At 43.8% G+C, this 19,477-nt stretch overlaps 1 protein-coding gene across 4 annotated transcripts in view; it reads left to right on the top strand.

Moving 5' to 3' along the window:
* Nucleotides 1–19,477, top strand: part of ASTN2 (astrotactin 2) — a 694,556-nt gene that overhangs the window by 422,723 nt on the left and 252,356 nt on the right. For all 4 annotated transcript variants that reach the window (XM_081150627.1, XM_081150626.1, XM_081150624.1 and 1 more), the window contains one exon: nt 7,275–7,441. In XM_081150627.1, the coding sequence (XP_081006753.1) occupies nt 7,275–7,441 (167 nt within the window). The remainder of the gene's footprint in view (nt 1–7,274; nt 7,442–19,477) is intronic.

Genomic DNA, 19,477 nt, shown 5'->3' with positions numbered 1-19,477 from the left:
CATCATTTCCGGGCTGTCAGGAACCCTTCCTCCCCTCTCCCTGCTGGGGAGGTGTTAGAGTAAACCAAGGAAGGAGCCAGGACTTTAATCCCTACTGAGAGGTAATAAACCATTGCCCCACCCCTGTCCCAATCCCATGCAGCGTCATTGCAAAGTAAGCAAAGAGCCTGGAGCTTCACCCCAACCTACAGCAATGAGGAACCCTTCCTCTCCCTTCTGGGGTGTTGCCAGAGAAGGCCTGGTAAAAAGTGAGGACAATCAACCATTGATCAATTGACCAGTAGTAATAAAGCCGCCCACTACCACCCCGCATGGTGTCAGTGGAGGCCCAGTAACTAGGCACGCCAGCCACGCTCATCCAGGAACATATCCAAACTCCTAGTAGGTAGTCAGGTTCCCACCACCCCTCAGCAGCAATGAGGCGCCTTCACTCTTGGTTATTTGTGGAGGCCAAGTGGGGAAACTGGGTTTCTACCTCCCCCTCACTCAATGAGGTGTGCCTCCCCTTTTCCTGATGGAGCAGAGTCAGAGGAAACTCAATAAAACAAAGATTTAAATAGGATCTACAGTTAAAACATAATGCCCCAGTGTCTAGGTTTCAATCAAGAATCCCTTATCATACCAAGAACCAAGGAGATCTAAAACAGAATTGAAGAAAAAAAAAAAGACAACCAGTAGATGTCACCACTGAGATGACAAGAGATATTAGATGACAAGAGATATTAGCTGACAAATATGTTAAAATAGCCATCATAAAATTATAAGCACAAAATGAAAAAAACAAAAACAAAAATGTCTTGGCAAATAAATAGAAGTTCTAAGTGAAGGACAAATGGAAATTATAAACTGAAAAAATACAATAATTGAAATTTAAAAAACACAACAAATTGACTCAACAGCAGATCAAAAGGACAGGGGAAATAATCAGTGAACTTAAAGACAGAACAGTAGAAATTACCCATTCTGAACATCAAGAGAAAATAGACTGAAAAAACAAATATGAACACTGTTTCAAGATCCTGTGGAAATGGAAAAAAATAAATAAATAATCTAATATCTGTGTCACTGATGTCCCAAAAGGAGAGAAGGAAGAGAGTGGGACTCAAGAAATATTCAAAGAAAGACTAGCTAAAAGCTTCTCAAATTTGGCAAAATACATAAACATACAGATTCAAAAAGCTGAGTAAACCCCAACCAGGATAAACACACAGAAATCTACACCAACATATCAAAGGCAAATTTCTGAAACTATTTTTAGTTTTGCAAGGAAAAAAATCTTAAAAGCAAAGAGAGAGAAATGACATCTTAATGAATGGGAAAAACACAATTTGAATGACTGGAGTTATCATGAAAAACCCTGGAAGCCAGAAGCAAGTGGCACAAGTGTTAAATAAATAAGGACTGTCGGCTCAGAATCCTACGTCCAACAAAATATCAAAACATTCTCATATGAAACAAAACTGGAGAAATTTGTGGCCAGCACACTTACTCTACAAAAAGAGAAAGAAAAATGGCCGATAAACGTAGAAAACTTTTCCAAACAGAAGGGAAATGATAAAAGAAGGAATCTTGGAACATTAGAAAGGAAGAAAGAACAGTTAGCAAAAATACGTGTAAATGCAGGGCACCTTTCTTTGCCCCTTGAGTTTTCTACGTTATGTTTGCTGGTTAAAGCAAAAATGATTGCAGTCCCTGTTGTGGTTGTAAATGTATTTAGAGAAATATTTAAGAAAATGATGTGATAGATAGAAGAGAGTAAAGGAACATTAAGGAGATAAGATTTCTATATATCACTTCAACTGTTAGAGTGATGACAACCGTAGGCTGTGACAAGTTAATGCAGACCTGGGACAGCCACTGAAAGCCATATAAAGACATGGACTCAAAAACACTATCACAAGTCAAAATGGAACCCTAAAAATATTCAAGTAAGCCACGGGAAGGCAGGAAATAGAAAGCAGAGAGAAGTAAACAGAGATCAAGAAACAAAATTAAAAAGGCAGACTCACCCCTCGAGATATCTGTGTATTTAGTTTACACACACAAGTTAAAAGATAGAAACTGGCAGATTGGATTTAAAAACATGACCCAATGGTATGCTTTCTGGAAGAAATTCACTTCACATGTAACTACTGAGGCAGGTTGAAAGTAAACAGATAGAAAAAGACATATATAAACCAAAGTAAAGCAGGAGAAGCTATATTAATGTCCGATAATGTAGGCGTTGGAGCAAAGAAATTTACCAGAGACGGGCATCATCCGATCATGAAAGTGTCATCCACCAACAATACATAGTAGTCCTGAAATCTGTGCATCAAACTACAGAGCTGCAAAACATGTGAGTAAAACCCAATAGAACTGAAAGGAAAAGTCGACAAGTTCACATTAATAGCTGGATACTTCAGCAGTCCTCCCTCAACAACTGATAGCAATTAGACAGAAAATCAGCAACTTTATACAACTGAGTAACATCATCAGCCCAAAGGATCTAGTTCATATTTATAGAACACACTGCGCAGCAAAAAAAAAATACACATTCATTTAAAGTGCCTATAGACCATATTCTGGACCATGAAAAGCCTCAGCAAATTTAAGAATTCAAGTCAGACACAGTGTTCTCCAGCCACAATAAAATTGAACTAGAAAGCAATAACAGATATAACAGGAAAATCTCTAAATACTTGGAAACTACACAACATACTTCTGAATAATCCATGACTTGAAGAGAAAGTCTCAGGGGAAATAAAAACAACAACAACACTGAACTGAATGAAATAAAAAAATATCAGAATTTATAGGACACAGCTAGCATGGTGATCTATCCCTTTACTAGTGACTTATGAGGCAAGAAAAGGAAGTCGAAGGCATACAGAGCAGGAAGGAAGAAATAAAACTACCCCCATTGACAGATCACATGATTGTCTAAATAAAAAATCCCAAGAAATTTACATAAAAATCTCTAGAAGTACTGAGTGAGTTCAGCAAGGTGTCATAATATAAGAAAAGTATGCAACATTATCAATTGTATCTCTATATACTCAAAATACCATTTACAATCCCTAAAAAAACATAATGAAATACCTAGATGTAAATCTAACAAACTATGAATGGTAGGAGTATGCTGAATACTACAAAATTCTGATAAAATAAGTTTTTGAAAGATCTAAATAAATGGAGAGACATATGGTTCATGGATTGGAAGACTGGACATAGGAAAGGTCTCCATTCCCTCCAAATTGATATAAAGGTTTAACATAATTCCTATCAAAACCTCAGCAGGGTTTTTTAAATAGATACAGACAAGATTTTTCTGAAATTTATATGGAAGGGCAATGGAATTAGAAGAGGCAAGAGACTTATTGTGAAAATGATGTAGAAGGACTCAGTCGACTATGTTTCTAGACTTAAATAGCTACAGTAACCCAGACTGTATGGGGTTAGCAGGAGAACAGACATATAGACCACGGTCCAGCATAGAAAACCCAGAAATGACCCGTGCACATAAGCTCAATTTGTATGTGTGTTTTTTTAACAGAAGTGCAAAAGCAATTTAACGGAGGAAAGGGAGCCTTTCAGAAAAGGGTGCTGGGGCAAGTACACTTTCATGGGAAAAAAAAAAATCAAACCTCAATGTAAGCCTCACTGCTCATGCAAAAATAAACTCGAAAATGCATAACAGAATCAACTGTAAGACTACACTATTAGCATTTCTAGAACACACGCATGTGCTCGCACACACACGAGAAAATCTTTGGAATTTGGGCTTGGCAAAAAGTTCTTAGATTCCAACATATGATGCATAAAAGAGAAAACGATAACTTGTATTTTATCAAAGTTAAAAACATTTGCTCTGTGAAAGCTCATTTGAAGATAAGACAAGTTAGAGTGGGAGAGAAAATATTTGCAAACCACATGTCTGACAAAAGTCTAGTGTCTAGAATGTAAAAAGAACATTCAAAACTTAATAGTGAAACAAAACAAAACAAAACAACCTCAATCCAATTAGAAAATGGGTGAGAGACATTAAGAGACAGCTCCCTACCAAGGATAGATAGACCAAAATAAACACAAAAGATGTTCGACATCATTAACCATTAGGGAAATGCAAATTAAAACCACAATGAGATATTACTAGACACCTATCAGGATGGCTAAAATAAAAACTATTGACAACGTCAAATACCAGTGAGGAGATGGAGAAACTGGATTGCTTAGACACTGCTGGTGGGGATTTAAAATAGTGCAACCACCCCAGAAAACATTGGCAGCTTTCTAAAAAAATTAAGCATGTACCTACTGTATTCATTTCTTTGCTTTTTTTTTTTTATAATATATCTTTATTGGTTTCAGAGAGAGGAAGGGAGAGGGAGAGAGAGAGAGAAACATCAGTGATAGAGTCATCGATCGGCCGCCTCCTGCACGCCCCCGACTAGGGATCGGGCCCACAACCCGGGCATGTGCCCTGCCCGGGAATCGAACACCGATCGCCTGGATCCTGGGTCGCCGCTCAACCGCTGAGCCACGCCTGGCTGGGCTGTATTCATTCCTTGAGTGCCTGTGATGTGCTGGTTCTGAGCCAGGCATTTCGGGTTGTTTTGTCCTAGTCTCCAGAGATGCCTCCAAGAGAGGCGCTGATATTCCCACGGTGAGGAAGCTGAGGCTCTCTCTGAGGCGAAGCACTGGCCTGGGCGCTCAGGGTCATAAAGCCTGTGTGAAACTGAGACCTGCTTTCAGTCCCCGATAGTCTCATCTCCAAGAAGACTACTGTGGCCTTCTCCTCTGTGTGTGTAACCTCTCTGTGCCTCTCTCTTAAGGAGCTCCTGACTGCCTTCAGACCTACCTGGCTAATCCAGGAGCCTCAATTAAATCACATCTCCAGAAACTGTACCACGCTACCTCATAGGTTTGCTATAAAGGTTAAGTGAAAAGTAGTATTTAGATTATACCTGGGTTATAGAACAAACTTTATGTTGTTAATCCTCACGCAAGGATATTTTTTCCGTTGATTGTTAGAGAGAGTGGAAGGAAGGGAAGGAGGAGGAGAGAGAGAGAAACGTCAGTGTGAGACAGACACATCGACTGGTTGCTCCCTGCAGGCGTCACAACTGGGCCTGGGGACTGAACCTGCAACCCAAGTACATGCTTTTGACCAGGAATTGAAACCGAGACCCTTCGATGTGCGGGGCCGATGCTCTAACCACTGAGCAACACCAGCTAGGGCTAGAACAAACTTTTTTTTTTAATATATCTTTATTGATTTCAGAGAGAGGAAGGGAGAGACAGAGAGAGAAAGAGAAACATCAGTGATGAGAGTCATTGATCGGCTGCCGCCTGCTTGCCCCTGACTGGGGATCGAGCCCGCAACCCGGGCATGTGCCCTGACCGGGAATCGAACTACAATCTCCTGGATCCTAGGTCGACGCTCAACCGCTGAGCCACGCCCGGCCGGGATAGAACAAACTTTAAAAAAAAAAAGTGGTAGGGATTAAGTGGGGGACGGGAAGAACTATAATACCCTGGCCCAGCTGTCTCCTGTTACCTGGTGAGGTCAGTCGTTCCTTCCAGTGCTCACCCCCGAGTCTCTGCAGACAGACAGCCCAGCCCCAGTGCCAGCCAATGGCTCCAAATCACCCCCAGACCAGGTGCCCTCCTGTCTCACGGCAAATGTTCCCAGACGAGCAGAGGTTTTCTCTGAGCTCGTCTTAATATGTACAGCACTTTGCTCACATGGAAAATTGATTTTTCATTTTAAGCACAAAATGTGGCCAGTTTTATAACCTTTCTGCAGTTTGACAAAGGCCATTTATAACCTACTTTCCCACCACCCTTCCTGGCGCCAGCCTCAAATGTCTCCAAGAACTCTGTCCTGCACTGGTAATTATGAATTCTCCTTAAGCAAAATTTAATTTCCAAGAGGGCTGACCTTTTGTTTGTAACCATGGTTTTGTAAATTAATCTTTGCGTGTGTGTGTTATTGATGCCGTTCTGGGGGAAAGGACTGTGGAGCTGGTTGGCGGGGGAGTACATTGGGGGGGCGTTGTAATCAGCTGTGTTCAGTGATGGATGGGGAGGGCCGAGCGCTGCGTGTTAATCTTTCTGGACAGGAAATGCAGCAGGGTGACTGAAATTAAAACCTAGTACCTCATTTTCTCTCCCGAACATAGGAGAGTCAGAACGGCTCCTCCATCTGCTGGACTAGAGATGAGCTCAGCCTCATCAGGTGATGGAAAAGGAAATTAAATAGCCAGTTGTCCCTACAGTATAAGCTCTTCCTTTCACAGAGCACTTAGCAGGTGCCAGGCACACCAGCAAGAGCATTTGTCTGAGTCACTCAGGGTAGGAATCTTTGAGGTTTCTCAGGGTCCAGGGGACAGCCGTTGGGCTACGTGGAGGGATGTGCTCAGGGCCAGGCGGAGGACCTGGGCTATCAGCTGGAGGAAGATTCAGGTTATTGTGGTCGCTTGAAAACCATTCATTTATTTAGGCTGAGAGTGATGCTATTTAGAAATATCACTCCAGTGGCCATTTAGGTGGAGGCCAGGCTGGAGGCCAGCAAATTGGTTAGGAGGCCTCTGAAGGCTCCTGATGGGAGTATGCAGGCATCTCAGTTAGGGCTCCGGGCACAAGAATGGAGAAGTGACAGACTGAAGACAGGAAGGAAGAACACTCACATTTGATGGGTACCAAATTGGTGCCAAATTTTGAAGTAAGATATATACCTTCATGATCCAGTTTCTGCTTCATAACAACTCATAGATGTAGGTGCTGTGCCCGTTTAACAGATAAGTAAGTTAAGGCTCAGAGAGGGTGAGTATCTTGCCCAGGATCACACAGGGAGAAAGGGAAGCGCTTGAACTGAAAGTCACATTGGGTAGGAGCTCTTTACAATACACCTGGCTGCCTCTCTAAGTGACCTCTATAGCTGCAGACCTGACTCCACATTATAATAGGCACAATAAAGATGATGATCCCAACCACAGCAATACCAACAGCATCTAATATTTGCGATGTGGTCGCCCTGAGCGACAGCATGCTAGGCACTTTGTGGATATTCTCTTCATTCTCACAATTCTACAAGGCAGGTGCTGACAAAAGTCCCATTTTACAGGTGGGCGCACTGAGGTTCAGAGAGGTGATGGGACTTGCCCAAGGCCACACAGCTATTAGTTGGCCAAAGGGAACTTCATGTACCTTTTCAGCAGTTGAGAGGAGACTGTGTGATGGGACCTCTGCCTCCTCAGCCATAACTCCCCTGTCGCTCTCTCTCCGAGCAGTGTCCCGAAGAGCTGAGGCCCATGAAGGACGGCTCCGGCTGCTATGACCACTCCAAGGGCATCGACTGCTCCGACGGCTTCAACGGTGGCTGCGAGCAGCTGTGCCTGCAGCAGACACTGCCTTTGCCCTATGATGCCACCTCCAGCACCATCTTCATGTTCTGCGGGTGAGTTTCCCCGAGGCCCAGCCACTCCCTTCACAGGGGCGGGAGGTGAAGAGCAAAGGCCTAGAGCCACAGCTTGGCCAGGCTGCGCCTGCCCTTCAACGGGATGGTCTTTTGGCCGCTGCTCTTGCGGCCCAAGAGGCAGAAGGCAAGAGTATATATGACATCCTTTTGGGTATTGGGAGGAAGAATAAATAATTGGTTAATAATTATAATAAGTGTAATCCATGCCCAGCCTGCATCCTAGGGTCAGGATTCATTTCTGCTGAAGGCTCCTGCCCCTCCTGCATCCCCCTGCAGCCTGCTGAGTGCAGTTAGGAGACAAATGCAGGCACCGCGAAGGTGTCACTAAGAAATCAGCAGGTGTAGTGTTAAGGGAACAGGCGTGGCCCAGGCTTTCAACTCTGTCTGCAGGAAGCTAGCAGTGCCAGTTTCCAGGCTTAGCCTCCCTGTGCCCCGCTGCCCTTATCTGTAGGGGTAATTAACTGGGGAAAGGAGATGGAAAGGAAACCATGCAGACGAATGCTGAGAACTCAGTGGAGTTTTAAATTCACACTGAGACAAAAAGAAGGGACACACTCCTTCCAGCTTGCTGGGTGGCCTGGGACAAGTCACTTTCCCTCTCTGGGCCACTGTTTGATAACCTATAAAATGAGATTTTGGACAATGATGCCTTCCCTTTCTCCCAGCTGACTTTGTTTTCCATAACTGAGGACTCAGTGGTCCTTTCCCCGTCATACATAGCACCTGGCATGGTGTTTGGTCCTCAGCAATCACTCAAGAAAATGGCAGCCTCTTTGTTCCCTTTCTGATGAGGCCTTCGAATTAGAAAACGTCCTCACCTTTTGACATTCTGTGACTCAGAATAACAGCCCTGTCCTTGGTGAGAGTGTCTATCATCAAAGTCTGCTCAGTGCATCACTGAGAGAGAACAGGCCCCCAGAACAGGGGTGGAGGAGTGGGTATGGGTTGCAACTCAGTTTAGCAGAAAATTAATTTCGCCTGCTTGCTTCTAATGTGTGGGGCCCAGTGTTCCGTGCGGGGCTTGTTTCAGGGCCTCCCTCTGCCCCAGTTACACCTGGGCTGCAGGTGCCTTCGAGCAGGTGTTGGGAGAACTCACCTGAGGCCCTGGTTATGTGTCGGTGAAATAAGAAATGAATTAGTGCATGCAGGCCTGAATTTATAGCAGTCTCCCCTCGGCGTAAGTGACTGCGGAGCGCTGTGAATTATGCATGGGGTTAGATGCCAGGCTGAGTACAGAATCAGGCATCTTCTATCTTTGTTATTTTCCCCCTGTGTACTTGCGGGAGGTGTCCTTCTGTTGCAGGTAACAGCGGTAACAGCACGGCGACAGCAATAGTAGATTTTGACATAGAAACTCTCCATAGTATGTGGCAGTGGTCCAGGGGAGTCGACAGACTTGGGTTCTCATCCTAGCTCCCCACCTCTGACTCTCTCAGGCACTGGAGCCCTGACCTTCCATTTCCCCATCTCTAAACTTTTAATAATATCTACCTCCTATAATGATGGTTGCAAAGAGTGCAAAGTACTTTGCATTTAATAAAACTTCATTGAGGTTAAGGGATGTGCCCGAGGTCATATGACTAGTAATGTAGTGCCCCGCCTCTTTGCTGTGTGACCTTGAACAAGTAGTTTCAAGTTTCTGCGCCTCAGTTTCCTCATCTGTGAAATGGGGGTGATAATAGTATCTCACTATGGAGTTGTTATGAGGACTGAAAGCATTACCTTAATTACATCACAATTTACATGAATATTTGTGAAGGCCTTCGGACCACTGTCCTGCAGTTAGTACTGTCTGTATTTGTTAAGTACAAGTGAATGATAGTAATGACAATAGCCCCCAACTTGACCTCTTGGTTCTCAAGTCTGTGGATCAAGGCGGAGCTAACTTTTCTTACGGGTGAAACCTTGACGCCTCTTGCAGACTGGACCTCTGGCTTGCCGCCCTGGTTATCAGCCTCTAGTCAGGGCAAGTTCCCCAAAAGTGAGTCAAGAATCCTTTCTCTGGGGTCACTTACCACCCCCCAGCCCTGTGCTTCTCCCTGTGGCAGCCCCGCTGCTCTGTTGACTTACCCGCTTTCCTGTCTGGTCCCAGTCACCCTGTGAACACCTCGTGAGCAGGGACTGGGTCTTAGTCACCTGTGTGTCCCCGTTGTCATTTCCTGTTGCTTGATCCAAAGACTTCTGCAAAACCATAATTGTTGAGTTAAGGAATTCATCTACCTAAAGTTTGTTGCACCTGCTCTGTGCCCAGTCATTGTGGGACCCTGAGAATGCGAAGAAGTATTGAGCCCAAGTCCCTGCCCACCAGGGGCAAAGGGGACACGGGGGAAGGGGGCCGAGCCTCACTCGGCCCTGATTGATGTGGACAGAGCACAGGTACTGGCAGGGTGGAGAGAAGCCTGTGACTGTGAGATAGTTTGGTAAGGTCATGGGACACTAAGCGGAGGCGTTTACAGTGAAATCTTATAGGTGAGGGAACATTACTTTCCGCTAAGACCTTGGCAAGTTACCTAGCAACCATCTTTGCTTCGTGTGTGTGTGTGTGTGTGTGTGTGTATGCGCGTGTGTGTGTGCGTGTGTGTGTGTGTACAGGGTACACTGTGCGTGCTTTCAAGAGAACTTAATATTATCTATATATATCCAACCTGTAAAAAACGTGTAATTTGGGGGGAGTGGGGGGGGAGAGGTGGGAGAGGGCATAGAGGGGATAAATGGTGATGGAAAAAATAAAATAAAATAATAAAATAAAATAAAATAAGTAAAATAAAATGGGGAATATAAAGGTAGGACCCCTCGCAGCCATTCGGAAGGAGAGGAAGGGTGAGGGAGAGTGTGACCCAGGGGCCTGACATGGGAGAGTGTCTCGAGATGAGATGGATTCAGCTCTGTGCTTCTTGTCAACCAAAGTAAACAGAAGAAAACAAAACAGAAACAACAAAGGCACCCAGTTGATGAAATAGCTGCCCTTGCTTGCAAAAAGGACAGTTGTGAGTTTTGTTTTTCTGCTTTTTCCCCCAGAGGGTGTACATCTTCTCCTGACTTAATTCACCAAGAAAGTGTTGCCTCCGTGCCTCTATGAGAAATAGCGAGCAAGCCGCCAATGGCTTTGGAAGCTGCAGCATGTCTCAGGTCACGCAGCGGGGAGCTGAAGGGTCCCGGGGTGAAGGTGGGAGAGGAGGTACCCGGGCTGCTCTCTTCTCATTTGAAAGTTTAATGTGTTTAAATGTAATCTAATCAAACATGTAATGAAAATGTATTTTAAAACATGGGCTCAAAGAGCATGTCCGGCCTCAAATAGTCCTTCCTAGCCTGTTTAATGTCATTTTAAAGTGATTTTAGGAGGGAGAAGAGGTGCATGCATGTGTTTTATGTCCGTCATCAGCTGGACGCTGTTCATTGTCACTGTCACAGCTAAGTCCGCTCTAACAGGAGGAAGCAGATGGAGACAGGGACTTTAACTTGGCTCTCAGTAACTAGCGGCAGAGGTGTGGGGCATTTGTGCGGCGCTTGTTTTATTGTGGTTGCCAGTTTGTGGGTTAGGCCTGAGCTCTCGCCCGCTGACCTCTGGTTGAAGGATGTGAAATTTGCCTCATAGTTAACATAATAGCGCAATTAAACTCACAGTTAACACAGAACACCCGCGGGCCAGGTTCTTGTCAAACGTTACAACCTTCTGCTCTCCGCTGTTTGAAATACTTTCATCCATTTGTTCAGGTAGATGTTTTGCTTTTCTTTTTTAAAGAAATAGTTTTATTGATTTGTAGAGAGAGAGGTAGGGAGAGGGAGAGAGAAAGAGAAACATCAATATGAGAGCGGAACATCGCCTCCCTCCCAAACACCTGCAACCCGGGTATGTGCCCTGACTAGGAACTGAACCAACAACCCTCTGGTGCACAGGACGATGCCCGACCAACTGAGCCACACCAGCCAGGGCCCAATAGGTGTTTTCCAGTGTGGGTTTTGTGGAACATTAGTTGCATGAGCGGCTTAAAGACAAAAAGAGAAAGCTTAATGATCAAACCCACGTGGGGAAGTCTGTACTCTATCACTGCCTCTTGAAGGTTCACAATGCACCTGGGGATGGTAAAGGCTCTGACAAGTCCTGCAGTAGTGAAACATATATTTCATTGGTTCTAAAGTTTCCATGTTTTCCACGTTTTAATGTCTCTGAAATTACAATATATTTTACTATCAGCATTTTGACAAAGTTAGTGATTTTTTTTTTTCTTTTTCAGTGTTAGCTGAAATATTAGGGCTTCTTATACATTTTGGGGGGTCTTAGAGCAGATACAATATGTTACATAATTTACCCCAAAGTTCCCCATGAAATTGTTCCCTTTTTTTTTTTTTTAACCTTCCCTTTCCTTCCTTTCTTCTTTCCTAAAGACTACCCTTGAGTACATTATCTTCAAAACGGCTTTTCTAGAAACTTGAAATTTTTCCCATGAGTGAGGCCTTCAGATGGAGCCCTCTCTGAGAACAGTTTCACTAGACTTCATTTTGGGTAATGGGATAATCTTGAGGCCCTGCTGAGAAAGACATTGGGTGATGTTGGGGCAATCCCCCGGCCCTTCCTGTGACATTGGTTAGGGGAGTCATGTGGTAGAGGGTCATAGCTGCCAGGTCACAGAGGGTCCTGGTCCTGATGAGCGCAGGCGGGATATCTCACAGGTGTCAGATCAGGAAAGCCCGGAGCCCTGTTCCTCTCCCGCCTTGGTAGGAGGGTGCTGCGGCTCATCCCTAACATGGTCCAAGTCTGCAATGTACGGTTTCTTGAGCTCTTATTGCCCTTTACTTTTCTCCATTATTATTTTTTCTAGGATTTGATTCCCTTTCCTGTTTAAAAAATAGTTTCTAATCTAGACACTTCAGTAGATAATTTATTGATTCCATAAACTCTGAGGAATGAGTGAGTGAGAGAACAAATACACGAATGATTCAATAAAACTCTGCCATGAGACTCTGTATGGATGCCCCTCTCTGTAGGTCCCAGTGTCCCCTTTTGAAAGCAGGCAGCTTGGAAGCAGTTATTTGTGCCAACGTGGAACAGGCACTAGATCTGGAGTCAGAAGATCTAAATCAAGGCCGTGGCTTTTCTGAAATGTTCATGGGATCTCGGTCAAGGAATCTAATATGCCAAGAGGCAGAAATGGAAGTACCCATTTCACGATGTTGCAACAAGGTTTAAGCAGAACATACTCTTGACTGAACCCGAGTAAGGTTTTATGGTGCAACCTGAAAAGTCCCATCTAGTTCTAATCTTCTCTGTAATGTGATGGGTATGTTAAGGGCGACACATTCTTTGCCTTCAGCTCAGATGCCCAGTTTGCATCTTTGTACTTATTTTATTTTCTGGTTTCCATTTTGGCATCGGTATAAATATAGTTTCATGCAGATATTGGCAGGTTTCCTGTGAGCCAACACTCTTTAGAATTTCTGTAAGAAAATCTCCCAGACGGCAGAGTGCTCTAAAGGAGCTCTCTATTTGTGTCATTTGGTACAAAAATAAAATGAACAAAAAAAGAAACCAACAACTAACCAGACCTTTGCATACATCATCTTGTGCCCTGTGGGGGCTTGAGGGAGAGAGTTGCTCACACTTCAAAACTGAGAGGAACATTGGCCTTTGTGGGCCCCTCTTTTTTTTCCTTCCTGCGTCTCTTAGGGTCTTACTAACTACCCCAGGCCTTTCATCTCCCCTCCTCCTTCCCTGTTGAGCCAGAATCCTTTCCCACCCCAGGTAAAAGAAAACCACTATGAAGCTACAGTTGGAATATGACTGAAAGCACACACACTCACACACACTCACACTCACATACCCACTCCTTGAAGTATAAACTCCTAGGTTAACCTCCTCCCACCACTATAGGCACAGCACAGCTCCATGGGCGAAGACTGTAGATTCTCAAGTTTTTTTTATCTGAAATTGGGAGCCGTGCAGCCCTGTGAAGGTTATGCGTTAGCTTCCTAATGCCTCTGCAATAAATTTCCACAAGTTCAGTGGCTTGAAACAACAAAGATTTATTATTTTACACTTGTGGCAGTCAGAATGCCTAAAATCTAGGCATTGGCAAGACTTCAAGTCCAGAGACACAGCCCCCCTTCCCCCTTCCAAGTTGTGTCTCATTCTCTGACCGTGACGCTCTTATCTACCTCTTAAGCTCTTATAAGGCCCCTTCTGATTACATTGAGCTCCCCGGGATAATTCAGGGTAATCTTCCCATCTCAGAATTCCTAATCATATCTGCAAAACTCCTTTCGCCGCGTAAGGCAACCCAGCCCCAGGTTCTGGGGATTAGGACATGGGCAATTTTTGTGGATCATTGTTATCTCTGCTATAGATTGTAATAAGGAGCGAATCAGGCTACTGCTAGACTGTGGAATCTTGAATGCAAGGCTGAGCTTTGCGTGTGTATGTGTGTGTACATCCATATATGTATATAATGTATAAATTTAACTTACATGTAATAATTACATGTGTACAAATTTATATATTTAAATGTATGTATATATGTATAATTTATTTTCCATGAATGATGCCTAAGTTCCCAATTATATAATTTGAATAAATTTTTAAAAAAGTCAAAGAAAGGCAACTCTGCAGACTTTAAGAAACAGATCTAGAGAGAAGCCAGAAACCAAGATCCGAGAACCACTGGAAATAAATTCACATCCCCCGGGAAGTATCAGTGGGCTAATAGATCATATAACAAGCATAGGTGATAATAGCATAGTCATAATAACAGTAATAATAGTTGTCACGATAGCCGATGCATTCCTTGGCTCCCACAGGATAGATGCTATTTTGTCTTTTCTGAAGGTTATCTCGAAGCCTCACATCAGCTTTAGGATAAGGAGCAGTATTGCCCCCATTTAACAGATTATGACACTGAGGCCTAAGGAAGTTTACAGACTTCATCAGGGTCATGTAGCTGGTAGATGGTACAGCCTCTATTTAAAATCAAATTTAATTAGATCCAAAGTATGAACTTGACACCTTGTGTCGTCCTTAAGTTAAGAGGCATCGAATCTCAATAAATTCTCAGACTAGAATACAACAACAGTCTAGCTAGCAAGTGAACCTCTCTACTTGCAAACTGCAGAAAGACGAACTTCTGAGTAACACTTGGGTAAGGCAAACACACACTCACATCACCGCCTCTCGAGAAAGGGGCAGGAGCTGGGAGGCTGCATGTGGGACCCAGGCCGTGCAAGGGCAGGTCGCAGTCAGGAGCCCTGTGGCACTTACTAAGAGGCAAGGAAGACTGCAAATAAACAAGAAGCCTTCAACTCAAGAGACCAGGAAAGGAATTCTGTAACAAAGCCAAAGACAGGGGCAGGAAGGAATTAATACAAATAAAAGCCGAAATAAACAAAATCAGGAAAAAAATAAAAGGAGCCTCATCAATAAAATGAAAAAGCCTGTTCCAAGGAGAGCAAGACAGAGAACACAAATAAGCACATTAGGGATGAGCTGGGGACATAACCATAGACGCACCGAAGATAAAACACATTTAATGAGAATACTGTGCACGGCTATATACCAATAAATTTGAGTCTTGATAAAATGTAATATTTTCTTAGAAAATATAAATTACCAATTTTGAGTCATGATGCTGCAGAAAATCTAAATAGACAGATAACATAAAATAAACCGATAAGAGAGCTTAATAGCTACAATACAAAAGAAGACATCAAGCCCAGGGGATTATAGGCAGGTCCTACCAGATCATTAAAGGGACGAATAAACTCTTATATAAAGCGATCCAGAGACAGAAAAATAAAAGGACAGTGTTCTAATACATTCCAAATGCTCACGTAATCCTCATATCCAAACTGGGCAAGAATAAACTCATCCATCTAGAAAAATCTGTAGACATATTAGAACTGATGAGTTCCTTATGTGGTAGGATGAAAAACCCTGTGCAAAAATCAGTTGTAGCTTTCCTCAATATCAACAATCAGTCACTGGAAAACGTAAAGGAAAACATAAGAGAAACGCTGAAGTGCAAAAGACTGTAATAATGGGAGCTGCGTTTCTCACACGATATTCCAAATGCAACTCACTTAATCCTAACAGTGGCGCGATGAGGCGGGGACTTCTGTGCGGGTAAACAAAGGCTGTACAGAGAGGTTAGGCATTTTGTCCAAGGTCACACAGTCAATAAGTGAGGGAACCAGGATTTGACCTCTGGTGGTCTGGTGGTCTGGATCCAAAACACGTGTTTAACCTCTAGAGCACAGTGCATCACATAAACACCTATGAAGGAACTCGCCTGCCCCAAGATATGTGCAAGGCTTTTATGATCAAGAGTCAATAACTTCAGTGAAGGGCTGGGGAGTGGGGCTCCGTGGTTGAGCATCAGCCTAGGATCCAGGAGTTCGAGGTTCGATTCCCGGTCAAGGCACATGCCCGGGTTGCGGGCTCGATTCTCAGTGGGGGGCATGCGGGAGGCAGCCGATCAATGACTCTCTCATCATTGATGTTTCTATCTCTCTCCCTTCCTCTCTCTGAAATCAATAAAAACACATTTTACAAAAATAAAGGAACATTTGATAAATGGAGATGCAAACTACATTTTCCGAATTACAAGATTCACAGCTGTGAAGATGCTGTATCCATCAGCTAGGATAGGAGAAGCTATGTGGCTCTCACAAATGGTCCCCCCAAGCCAGAAGCTTGCACACGAGAGTTTAAGCCTTGTTCACGCGAGGTGGGGTGTGAATGGGAGCCCCCTTCCACCCTGCAGCAGCATCCGGATCTCCCGGTCTCCACCCTGGCCGTAGCAAGAGAAGAGAGGGCTTGAGAAACACAGGATGTTGCAAAGAGCCGGCTCTGGCGGTGACTGGTACCATTTCACACAGGTCCCACCCTCCAGAATCCTGTCACCCACCCCCCGCCCCAGCCCATCTGCAAGGGAGGCCTAGGGCCACTGTCTACAGCGCATGTCCAGGAAGAGGCCCCAGCGTGGTGACACCACCTCTGCCGCGGTGGTCGGCAGGGCCCAGTACAGAGTTGGCTTTCAATACATATTTCTTAAAGAAAAAATATATTTAATCCTTCCCCCGATTTGGTGTACAAATTCAATGCACACACCCCCCCCCCCCCCCCCCCAATGCCGCTAGGGTTTTATGTGGAGCTTGACAAGCCAACTCCGGAATTCACCTGAAGGGGGAAATGAGTGAGAGCAGCGAGAAGATCTTGAATAGGAAATTGGCCCTCGTGATGGGGGGAGACTTGCTTTACTATAGCCAAGCCACAGGATGAAGCTGTAGTAGTTAAACTAGTGCGGAATTGTTGCGGGAACAGACGGTCATTCAACAGGGAAAACTCCAAGCCTGTATGCATTGCATACATAGGGATTTCTTATAGGACAGAGTAGCACCTTCAGGTCGTTATTACTCATTATGAAATAATTAAGTTAAAATAGCCACTTCTACCATGCACACAATGTAACTCCATGTAGATTAAATAACCAAAGATGTAAAAAACTACGTATGTTAGAAGAATACACAGAACGATGTTTTATCATTTTGTGGCTTCCTAAGCATTGCACAAAATTCAGAAGCAACAAAGGATCTGGATAGAGAGATTATAAGATGTCAAAAGCAAGATTAAAATACCAATACAGACTGGAACAAAATTTCAATATAAATGGAAAGAGAAGGGTAACTATTCACAAAATATGTAAAACATATACAAGGAAGTAAGGAAAAACCAGCATTACAATAAGAAAATGGTCAGAGCACATGGTCAGACAATCTGCAGAAGGAGAAATACACGTAACCCCGGGATGAAAGATAGTGAGCCTCACCGGTAATCGGGGAAATGCAAATCCACACAAAAGTGAGTTATTTTCCCCGCCCTAGATCGGCAATAATGAACATGAAAATGTGAGCGAAGGGCTCACTCATTCATCAGTGATAGGACTGGCAACTCAGAGTCTCTGCACATAGTCTTTTAGAATATCTATCAAAATTGTAAAATTCCTAAAACATTGACCCAGCAATCACTCTTCTAAGAATCCCCTTTACAGAAACACACACATGTGCAGTGATATATGTACAAAGATCTTTATTATGGCACCGTTTGTAATAGCAAACAGCTGTAAACTACCTAAATGTCCATCAATAAAGATTGGCTACAAGCCTTATGGTACATTTATAATGTGCAATGCCAAATAACCATTAAAAAGATAGATCTCTATGAATACAGATTTAAAAAGATTTTCAAGAAATAGTATTAGGTACAAATGCTTGTCTCACAACACACATATTTTATGTATTTAATGTGTATCTTTATTTATTTTTTAAATATATCTTTACTGATTTCAGAGAGAGGAAGGGAGAGGGAGATAGAAACATCAATGATGAGAGTCATTGATCGGCTGCCTCCTGCACGCCCCTGACTGGGGATCGAGCCCGCAACCTGGGCATGTGCCCTGACCGGGAATCAAATCACCATCTCCTGGATCCTAGGTTGATGCTCAACCGCTGAGCTACACCAGCCGGGCTAATGTGTACCTTTAAATGCATTGATAAAACTTTAGAAGAATACATAATAGTTAACAATGATGACCACTAGAACAGGAGGTGAGAATATATGTGGAGTGAGAAATGAAGAATTTCCACATTTTCTCTATGGACTTTGATAATATTTAATCATTCACAACAAAAGTATAATTATTTGTGTGGGGGGGGGAGGGAGAGAGAGGGAGACACTCCATTCAGTAAACCATTTCTCATGTTTGCTGGGAGCCGCCTGGCGTAAATGGATGGATTTAGACTTTATCAATTACTTACCATATACTCTGCATGTTTGTATAACTCACTTTATCTGTACAGCAACTTTATTGAAGGAAAGTTACTTACATTTAACAAATGCAAGAAGAAAAGGAAATAGACTTGACCAAGGCACCAGGACAGGCCTTCTTCCAAGAACTTCCTCTGTGCTTTGGGCAGGAGCAAGTAAACCTTAGAAAGACAGTTGTGTCTGTGCAATATGCTGGGGGTTAGAGGAGAGCGAGAGCAGAGTGGCAGCTTGCCTCATGCATGGGGTGCTCCTGGGCTTTCACTGGAATGGTCTTAGGTCAAGTTCTCAGCTCTGCCTTTAGTTGGGCTTTAAGTCTCTCACATCAGCTACACTTCCTGCACCCTGGGGCATTTTCTTCCCAAACTACCTCACAGAGCCTCTCTGGAGCTCGCCACATACGAGTTCCTGAGTCTCTGTGATCAGATTCAATAGATCTTTGCTCCACCTCCTGGAAAAGGCAAACAGGAGAATGCCCGCTCTCTACTGCCCCCGACTGGAACAGACTGACTAGGGTCGTATCTTGCAAATAGAAACCGGATTTGGAGAAACAAGAATAGAAAAAAATGCCTGGTTGTTAAACAGACCTGAATTTGAATGCCAGCTTTGCCACTCATGGTGTGGGTTTCTTTATTTCTTGGCCTCTCATTTTGCTTCTGTGTAAAGCAATAATGACAATATTCCTTTTTTTTCATGGTTAGACTATATATATGCAAAATACCTATTGGATATTATACACTCAGTAAAGAGAAAGACCGCCATTGCCACTATTACTACAATTACCTTGTTAAGTACCTTGCAGTCCTGTTTTTTGCAGCCAAAGTATCGGAGGACCTCATAACACCCTAGTAAATTAAGGTAGGGGAGTCCACCCCGCTTTACAGATGAGGAAGCTGGAGCTTGAAGGAGTTACATGACTGGCCGGGATTTAGATAGGTCCAAAGAAACAGAGACCGTATTTGTACAGGTCTCTCCGATTGTGCAGCTTTTGTCCTATTTATTATGTGCACCCTACCCCTCATGTCTAGCAAAGGACCACGAATAGGTGGACACTCGATGCTTCTCAGGGCCTCATTTGTCTGCTTCCTCCCATCTCCCCATGCCTCGCTAAGAGATCCCTTTCCCACCGCAAACCCCGAAATAGCAAATATGATTTCCACATCCCACTCAGCTGCCTCTTTGGTCCACAGAGGAGCCCACCCTGC

The sequence above is a fragment of the Miniopterus schreibersii genome (genome assembly GCF_964146895.1).
Source record: "Miniopterus schreibersii genome assembly, chromosome: 11".
Taxonomy (NCBI): Eukaryota; Metazoa; Chordata; class Mammalia; order Chiroptera; family Miniopteridae; genus Miniopterus; species Miniopterus schreibersii.
The sequence above is the reverse complement of the archived record's forward strand: the minus strand, read 5'-3'. Positions and strand labels throughout refer to the sequence as shown.